Source organism: Octopus bimaculoides, chromosome 7 (assembly GCF_001194135.2).
Source record: "Octopus bimaculoides isolate UCB-OBI-ISO-001 chromosome 7, ASM119413v2, whole genome shotgun sequence".
Classification (NCBI taxonomy): domain Eukaryota; kingdom Metazoa; phylum Mollusca; class Cephalopoda; order Octopoda; family Octopodidae; genus Octopus; species Octopus bimaculoides.
In genome coordinates this window covers 9,582,647-9,592,754 of record NC_068987.1, presented here as the reverse complement: position 1 = coordinate 9,592,754, position 10,108 = coordinate 9,582,647, and the positions used below count along the sequence as shown (strand labels likewise).

The window sequence follows — 10,108 nt, the reverse complement described above, 5'->3', positions numbered from 1 at the left end:
GTGTGTGAGCATGCATGCGTCTGTCTGTGATCGTCTTGAAAAACTGTTAAGGTATTATTCTTAACATGAAATCAATGGTAGCCTTAATACACAAATAAAGAAATTTTATCCACCAATGCAATGTTGAGCACTCATTCTCATTGTTTGATGTGTGTGTGTGTGTGTGTGTGTGTGTGTGTGTGTGTGTGTGTGTGTGTTTATTTGTATGTGTAAGTGAATGCTTTGTGTTGTGTGTGCCTTTGTCTAGAAATTGTGCGATGGTTGTAAACAAGCATCATCATCATCATCATCATTTTGCAAGTGAGTTTGTTCATTCCCAGTCTTTCCATGAAGGACGTGTCTGGCCATGGGAAAATACCATCTTGCTTGGTAACAGATGAAGGCTGCCAACAGGAAGGGTATCTAGCCAAAGAAAATCTGCTTCAACAAATTCTGCCTGACCCCAAGCAATGCATAGAAATGTGGACATTAAACAATGACGATATCTATATAATTTATTGTAAATTCTAAATATTTATTTGTACATTGGAGAGTATAAATGCAACAATTTGATCAAACACATTGTCTTTGTTATTTGGTTTTTTTGCCATTCTTGTTCGATGCAGCAGTTGCAGGCTGGAAGAGGTCCCATGACAGGCCCCGCACCAGATGGCTGGATGAGATTAAGGAAGCTTTCCGGAGGTTCGACATCATTTTGGAAGATGCAGAGGGGCTGGCATGAAAACGCCAGTGGATGAAGAGCACTGGTAGACCTGGTTGGCTCTAAAAAAGTTGATGATTCTGGGACCACTAACTTGGGATGACCCCAGCCGTATCAAGCAAGAGCAATGAGTGAGTGAGTGAGAAAGGGAGTAGCAATTTTCCCTCAAATTTCGCCCTGCTGTTTGTTTACTTGGGATGAAGCATTTTACAGATGAATACTTTATCAGAATTTTCTTATTTTCCTTAGAACAACATGCCTTGTATGTAGGACAAGAGAAATACCAAGACTACAAAATGGCCATATGTTTGATTTTTAGCACTCCATCTTGTATATAAAGCAATGGAAATAATTCCGAAGACCGTATTGAGTTGATAATAGACAAAAAACAACAAGCACGTACAAAACCAGAAAGTAATAAAAGAACTAGAAAAGAAGATATATATCAAAGATACTTAGTAAAGAGCTAAGTAGAAAGTGTTTAAAGTTTTGTACATGTTCTGTAAGATGAGGATCTGCGGCATTGAGTGTTTTAGATTGCAAGGCAGTGTACTGAAGATAATTGACACATAAAGATAGGAATAAGCACAGAATGGCAGAAGCACACTTGCCCTAAACAAAGTCACAAAGTAAAAGGAACGGAAATGTTATTAAGAGAGGTTGCTCAATGTGAAGAAAGCATAAGTGGGGGAAAAAGGCCACACAGAAAAACCGTGTATTAAAGTAGGCAGCAATTTGGTCGAAAGAATGATTAATCTATATTAGATACAGCTTGACTTTGTGCTAATAAGAAGCATATATAGAGACACAAACACACACACACATACATTTGTAAATATACATATATATATATATCTTCATCATCATCATCATCATCGTTTAACGTCCGCTTTCCATGCTAGCATGGGTTGGACGATTTGACTGAGGACTGGTGAAACCGGATGGCAACACCAGGCTCCAGTCTGATTTGGCAGAGTTTCTACAGTTGGATGCCCTTCCTAACGCCAACCACTCAGAGAGTGTAGTGGGTGCTTTTACGTGTCACCCGCACGAAAACGGCCACGCTCGAAATGGTGTCTTTTATGTGCCACCCGCACAAGCCAGTCCAGGGGCACTGGCAACGATCTCGCTCGAAAATCCTACAGGAGCCAGTCAGGCGGTACTGGCAACGGCCACGCTCAAAATGGTGCATCTCATGTGCCACCCGCACAAGAACCAGTCCAGGGGCACTGGCAACGATCTTACTTGGCTTGCCGGGTCTTCTCAAAGATATATAAATGTGTTTCGATTTCCTTGCTTGCCTTTGTCAAACTGTCTGACGAAGGTAGGCAAGCTAAAACATCGAAGGCACAGTCAACTTTTTCCTTGTAAAAGCTTAAGAAACATGTACTCAACTAAAAGTATGAAATAATCCTTCAGTTTCATGTTAAAATTGTTTCTATATATAACTTAGCATAAAAACAAACGTTAAAAGATATAGAGGCTTAAGGTAGAGGTGGGAGAGGCCCAACGGAAGATCGGTGGAGGGAGACAAGATGGAAGATAGTTGACAGGGTTAAAATGCATATATAAATGGTTACTCTCTCTTTTACTCGTTTCAGTCATTTGACTGCAGCCATGCTGGAGCACCGCCTTTAGTCGAGCAAATCGACCCCAGAACTTATTCTTTGTAAGCCTAGTACTTATTTTATCGGTCTCTTTTGCAAAACCACTAAGTTACAGGGACATAAACACACCAGCATCGGTTGTCAAGCGATGTTGGGGAGACAAACAGACACACAAACACACACACATATATACATATATACAACGGGCTTCTTTCAGTTTCTGTCTACCAAATCCACTCACAAGGCTTTGGTCGGCCTGAGGCTACAGTAGAAGACACTTGCCCAAGGTACCACGCAGTGGGACTGAACCCGGAACCATGTGGTTGGTTAGCAAGCTACTTACCACACAGCCACTCCTGCGCCTATTGTATAAGAAATGTTTATATATACACATAATGTGAAGGGATAACATCAACTCCTCATTTATGGTGAGACAAGTGCCAATGAGAGAAAAGCCAACACTAACACTTAAGGTGCACCTATTATATACCTCAGCTCATGAGGACAGGAGGGAAACATTTCCTCAAAACATATTATTTTGAAAATATCCTTCATGAGATTGTTTCAAACATCAAGTGCAAGAGTATTGTTAATAATAATAATATAACAGCATAGTTTCAGGGAAGGTGTTGAAACAGCTGTAAGACAATGAAGATTTGTTTAACTACTAATGTTACAGATTGTCTGCTATTCTTTCAACAAACCTAACACTCATCCTGGGTTAGAAAATATTCAAGGAAACCAGTTGGATCTGCTGCAAACAATGTCGAATTTTCCCCGTGATGTGATTAGCCTGGTGTGCTCTACATCAAATGTCAGACAACATGACAGCCACCAAGCAGAAGCCTTCATCAATGCCAAGTTCATTGTGCAGAATATTCTCAACTCTCTCACATGATATGCGAAAAGCATTGGCTATCTGATTTATAATCAATTGCCCATCATCCACCATCATTTGGTGAACACGATCAATGTTTTCCTTGGTGGTGGAAGTTGCAGTGTGTCCAGAATTTGGGTCACCTTCAAGATTCTCCCTTCACCTCCTACATTAAGCTGCCCCACTTTTTCACAATTGATGAAGCTGAATCATCACCCTCTAATGCAGCAACTATGTCAGCATGAATGTCTTTAAAGGCTAAACCCTTTTTCTGCGGGTTTTTAATGATACCACGACGCCAAATCTTGTCACTACTAGTTACTTTTGAAGTTTTCTTTCAACAGTCAGGCGGGAGTTTATCTGGAAAGAAATAATGCAGTTGAAATTAATGCATGCAAGATTTCACTTCTAGTATCACTCCTTCATAGTCAGCCTACAAACTTTTCAACCCACTCTCGTGTGTATGTGTGTGTGTGTTAATCTGTCACTTGTTTCAGTCATTGGAGGGTTTAGTCATATAAATCCACCCCAGGATCTATTTTTAAGTTTTGGTACTTATTCAGTGCCCTATGCCAAACCATTACAATACAAGGTGTAAACAAACCAACACCGGTTATCATGTAGTGGAGAGACAAACACAATCACATATACATACATGACATACATAAATCATCATCATTTAACATCCACTTTCCATGCTAGCATGGGTTGGACTAAAAAGTGTTGAGGGCCAGCTACGAGACTCGAACTCGCACCTGCGTGATTACACGCCGCGGTGCTCTAAACCTGGCACTGTCGGTTATGACAAGCGTTCCAGCTGATCCTATCAACCAAACAGTGTGCTCATAAAATTAACGTGCAAGTGGCTGAGTATTCCATAGACATGTGTACCCTTAACTTAGTTCTCGGGGAGATTCAGCACGACACAGAATGTGACAAGGCTGGACCTTTGGAATACAGGTACAACTCACTTTTTCCAACTGAGTGGACTGGAGCAAAGTGAAATTAAGTCTCTTGTCCAAGGATACAAATCACCACCGGAAATTGAACTCTCAGCCTTACTATTGCAAGTCAAATATTATAACTCAGCCAGGTACCTTCACACATAAACTGATTCCTATATATTTTCTATTTACCAAATTCTCTTGCAAAAACTATAATAGAAGGCACTTGCCCATGGTACTGTGCAGAGGGATTGAACCTAAAGCTACGTGGTTGCAAAGAGAACTTCTATATCACACTGCCAGGCCTCTACCTACATACATGTAGGTATGGTTGTGTGGTTAAGAAGCTTGCCTCCCATCCATGTAGTCTTGTACCTAACTACTAGCTTAATGATAACTAAGTTATTTTACTAAATTCTTTGTTATATCTAAAATTAATTGAAAGAAACACAGATCATCTCAACAGAAATATGGTAACAAAAGGGTTAAAATATATAATAGAGAAACAATTCTTAACTTTTCGATACCGCCTCAGCTGAAACCACCTCTGGTTCTGTAGTACAAATGTCTTGTTTTCATAAGTTCTGAATTAAAATCTTCCACCAAACCTTAGTCACAACTTATGTTCCTAACACCAACTTAATGATAACCGAGTTATCTTACTAAATTCTTTGTTATATTTAAAGTAATTGAAAGAAACACAGAACATTTCGAAATAAATACAGTAATGAAAGGGTTAAACAACCTTGAAATCATATTGCACTCTTCTTAATTTATTGCCCTAGAAAAGATGAAAAGTACAATTGACTGCAGCAGAGTTCGAACTCAGAATGTATAGCCAGAAGAAATACCGTTAAGCATTTTTCCCCCCATGCTAATGATTCTGCCAAAGTACAAGAACCTTGAAATTGAAGTATTCAAGACGTGCAGCATGAAGATGAAAAGAACAACACCAATAACTGGAGCATTAGGCATGATTTTCAAAATATGAAAAGAAACACAGAAGCCATACCATATAATAATAATAATAAATAACAATAATATTAATCATATTAATTTCTTATGCAATCATGTAATAATAATAATAATAATTTCTTATGCAAACATATAATAATAATAATAATAATAATTTCTTATACAAACGTAAGGCCTTGAATTTTGGAGGAAAAAAAAAAGGATCAAACAAATTGACCCCAAGTGGTTGACTGGTACTGATATTTTAACTTCCTGGAACAACGAAAAGCAAAGCTCTCAAAGGAATCAGAACTTGGAACATATAGAGAATTAACTGAATACCATGAGGCTTTTAATTCTTTGCCTTACACTATAAAAAGAAGAAAAAAAACTACTGCTTTACCAGATAGTACATAGGAGCAGTGGCCATACTGGAGCACCTGCAACTAATCTCTCTAATCAAGATTTCAGATTTCAACAAGGATATTTCAGATGAGAATAATTCAACAAGAAAGGAAATAAGCTCAACACTGTTTGTCTCAATGATCATGATGGTAATGATTATATGAGAATAAGCAATCATGAAGGAAAATAAAAAGAACCAATAATATCTGTTTGAAATTTTGGCACAAGGCCAGCAATTTCAGAGGAGGGGGGAAAGTTGATTACATCGGCCCCATTGTTCAGCTGGTACTAATTTCATCGACCCCACAAAAGGATGAATAGCAAAATCGACCTCAGCAAGATTTGAACTCAGAGTATGAAGACAGACAAAAAAGCCACTAAGCATTGTGCCCAGCATGCTAATGATTCTGGTAGCTTGCTGCTTTTAGTTTCGAATTTTGGGACAAAACCCGCAATTTCAAGGGAGGGGGGAAAATCGATTACGTCAACACCAGTATTCAACTAGTACATATTTCATTGACCCCCATCCACAAAAGGACAAACGCAGAGGCATCTGAACTCAGAATGCGAATTCAGAAGAAATGCCACTAAGCAGTTTTTCCAGTGCAGTAACAATTCTGCCAAATCACCACCTTAAACAAAGGCAATAATAATAATAATAATAATAATAATAATGAAGGTTAAGGTCAATGAGGAAAGTACACATGATACCAATAGTAATTTGCCCTTCGTTACATTCTGAATTCAAATTCCGCCGAGCATGCTAATGATTCAGCTAGCTCACCGCCTTAATAATAATTATTACAATAATAATGCCTTGATGCAGTACCATACCCTGGTGCAGTACTGTAGTCGGATGCAGTGCCATGCCCGGATGCAATATCAGGCAGTGGCTCTCATGGCTTCTGATCTTGAATGATTGCAAGTATTACCGTGTACATGATTTTTGTCTTGGGCTGCAGGAAATATTCTGCTCAATACCACAGATTTGCTTGTCAGTTGCTTGACCTTAACCAGTTGAGCATGTCCCTTAATGGCTGACAATATGTGCATCTCTGATCACAAGCAGAAGTAGAGGTGGGAGCAGCATCATAGCCATATGTTGAGAGGAATTCTTTGGGGTTTGAATAACTCACCTCTGGAAACATGGGTGCTTCATTCATCATCCCTAAACAAACCTTATTCAGGGACCTTTTCAGTGGGATGGGCTACTCAACCTGAAGAAAATTCTAACTGGGCTCCACCTGCAAGATCATACACTGTTTATCTTGATATGAGGTCACCATGTCATGCACACATGGTTGTGATGCATGAGCCTGGTGTACCCTTATCAAATGAATAATCATGATGGGTATATTGGGCTTTGTTTATTTGTACCCCAGTGTCACTTAGATGGCATATGCTGCTCTCTCACTCAATAATAATAATAATAATAATAATAATAATAATAATAATAATAATAATAATGACAACAACAACAACATTAATAAAAGCTAAAAATAAAATTAAATGAAATTAAGTTAAATAAGCAAAATATATATTTGGAAGATTCCAATATTACATAACAGAGGGGTCTGCAGGAAATGAAGGCTGGGAGGTATGAGAGTAGGAGGAGGCAGAGGATGAGGAGGAGGAGGTCAAAGTGCATTGATTACCTAATGTCTGTGTTGGAAGTAGGGATATCAAAGCGCAGGCAGTTTTGTTGGGTTTTCTTGTATTATTTGTTTGATTGTTTGTTTATTGCCCCGAGACACAATTTAAAAAAAAAAAAAAAAATAGAAGCCTTTGACCGGGATCAGCATGTGCCCCCATTTGGTCAATGAGAGAGAAAATTTTGATTACCTACCACTGTAAAAATGGGGTAGGGAGTGCATCCCGGCATTGTAGAAGCCATCTACAAGGATATATAAAAGTCGGGTCAGTTGGTTTAATAATATTTAACAAGTTGAACACATTTACAAAGTCAGCTTAGCGTACGAAGTAGATTTTGTTCTGTTTTGTTGTTGTTGTTTTGGGTTGTTTTTGTAGCAGTTTTTTTTTCTTTTCTTTCTTTTTTTTTTTTCAAGTCATCGGTTCACGAAAGATTAAAGGTTTTAAAGTGTTAACCATTTTTTGATACCAACCCACTTGCAACTGCCTTTGGTTCTAAGACATTAATTCCTGTTCTAAATTGATCTAAACCAAAACCTTCCATGAAAATCTTCACATTAATCTATGTTCCAAACACCAGTTTAACGACATAGCTATTTTCTAAAGTTTTATTTTCATAATTAATGGCAGCATAGTTCACCAAAAAATATGGTAACAAAGGAGTTAAACCCACAGTCCTTTCCAATATTTGGATCTATCTACTTTGATACTGTATCAATTTTAGATTTTATCCTTTTCCTATGTTTTTCGATCATCTACATTTGTTTGCAGTTTATGTATTTTTATGTACTTTATTTTTATTATTTTCATATTATTTTACGTGTACTAATTTCTTTGTTATTTTTTTCTTTCCTTTTCTGTTTCCATTCATTTGAAGGTGCTTGGCCCCGCGGTTAGGGTGTTGCACTTGGACACAGTTGTGGTTTCGATTCCCAGACCAGGTGGTGTATTGTGTTCTTGAGCAAAACACTTCATTTCACATTGATGCTGCTCCAATCTATTCAGGCATAAAGGAGTAACCCTACGACAGATTGGCATCCCATTCAGTGGAACTGTTGTGATTTCGGTCACTTAGGTGCCATGGAAACTTGGCAACTGGCCCTAAGATTTCTAGGACTCAAGACAATAATGTCCTTCCATATATTCAAAAACTAAAAATAAAAAATAAAGCTTATTTTAATTAACCTTTAGCACGCTCTAGACACATCATGTCGACGTAGGAGTTTTCTCCCCTCTCAATGCAACTCAATGTGACTGCAGCTAGAGGGGAGAAACCTCATCTGGCAACATGGTGCATCTTCAGTGTGCTAAAGGTTAGTCAATTTCTAATATGGTACATGGCCATGCATTTTGTAGTGGAGGGATGGGGATTTGAACTTCAAATGGAATCGAGTCCATGATTATCACTGGATCTTGTTTAGGCCTGACCAGGATAAAGACAAAGTCAGCACTGGAAGGGTTTGAACTACAAATATAGAGCAACAAAACTAAACATGGTAAAACTTCTATTAGTGTGACACTCCACAGCATATCTGCCAAATTGTGCTTTTATAAGTAATTAATAGTAGTAATAATGATATGTATATATTAATTAGGAGGTATGAGACATTTCGGCATGGCTGTTTTGGCGCCGTCTATTTGGCATCACTGATTCAATGCTGACTTATTTGACATCAGACATTATAATTGCTCATTTGTTCCGTCTCTCGCCTGACTGACTCTCTTTCTCTCTCTCTCTCTCTCTCTCTCTCTCTCCCCCCCCCCCTTCAGTTTAAGTGTGTACCAATGTTTGTATGTATATGTAATTGCTTTCTCTTTATTTCTCTCTCTCCCTCTCACTATATATGTCAGCAGCTATGATTGTGTGTGTGTGTATATATATATATATATATATATATATATATATATATATATATATCTGTTTATGTATCAACCTCTATGTATGTGTAACATCTCTCTTCCACTCTCTCAGTTTCTCCCATTTTCTCACAATCCTCTCTTTCACTGTCTCTCTCTTTCTCTATCTGTTTCTCTCCTCTCCCCCTCTCTCACTCCCTCTTTCTCAGTTTCTCTTTTTCTCACTCTTTCTCTTTCTCTCTCTCTCTCTCTCCCACACTCTTTCCCTCTCTCTTGTCTGTATGTGTATATTCTGATTACACATGCATGTTTGTGTGTGCTTCTAGTGCCAAAAAGTACCACCATCAAAGCAAGCTGAATGCCCATCCAATCAGGCGTGCCAAATCGTCAGCATCAAAACAGCCACACCAAATCACGCCAACATGTTAATTAGGATGTAAAGGAAAGAAAAGGATTTGTGTGTGTGTATATATGCGTGTGTGTTTGCATTTAATTTTTACTGTTAATTCAACTAAGTTATTAAAGAAGTTAAGAGCAGAACTAAGACACAGGAGAGAAAAAAAAATATAAAGAAAGAAAAACAGAAAAGTTTTAAAAATTATAACAGAAAACAGACAGAAAAGAAAGAGAAAACAAATGATTAATAAAATATTAATTAATTAAAAAAAAAAAATAATAATTTGAAAAGCAAACATGATCTGTAAGACAGAAATATTTGCAGCATTTAGAGAGAAAAAAAAAACTCAATGTTTAGAATAAATGCAAAAAACATAAAAGAAGCAACAAAAAGCATGAAAACAATAGTGAAATAGCGAACATTGAAGAAAAGTAACAGGTTTTGGGGGTTGTTTTTATTAAGGGAGTGTGGTATTTAAGGTTTGCTATAGCATTTAAATATATCCTTATCTATCCCAGTCAAACTGGGCTGGCACTAAAGACATACAAAACTTTGCAGTTCAGAATGGTTTTTTTATTATATATAATTTTGTATGCAGTAGTACCTCGGTTTACAAACACTCTAATCACGAATAAACCGTGCTTTATATATCCATATATATATATATATATCTCCATATATATATATATATATATATATATATATATATATATATAT

The 10,108-nt window shown here is 37.4% G+C and overlaps 1 protein-coding gene across 8 annotated transcripts in view; it reads right to left on the bottom strand.

The window, feature by feature from the left end:
* LOC106884453 (mediator of RNA polymerase II transcription subunit 25) overlaps window positions 1–10,108 on the bottom strand; it is a 67,927-nt gene that overhangs the window by 15,740 nt on the left and 42,079 nt on the right. For 7 of the 8 annotated variants that reach the window (XM_014935842.2, XM_052969211.1, XM_052969212.1 and 4 more), the window contains one exon: window positions 7,334–7,381. The exons of the other annotated variant lie outside the window; for it this stretch is intronic. In XM_014935842.2, coding sequence (XP_014791328.1) covers window positions 7,334–7,381 — 48 coding nt within the window. The remainder of the gene's footprint in view (window positions 1–7,333; window positions 7,382–10,108) is intronic. 8 annotated transcript variants of the gene reach the window in all.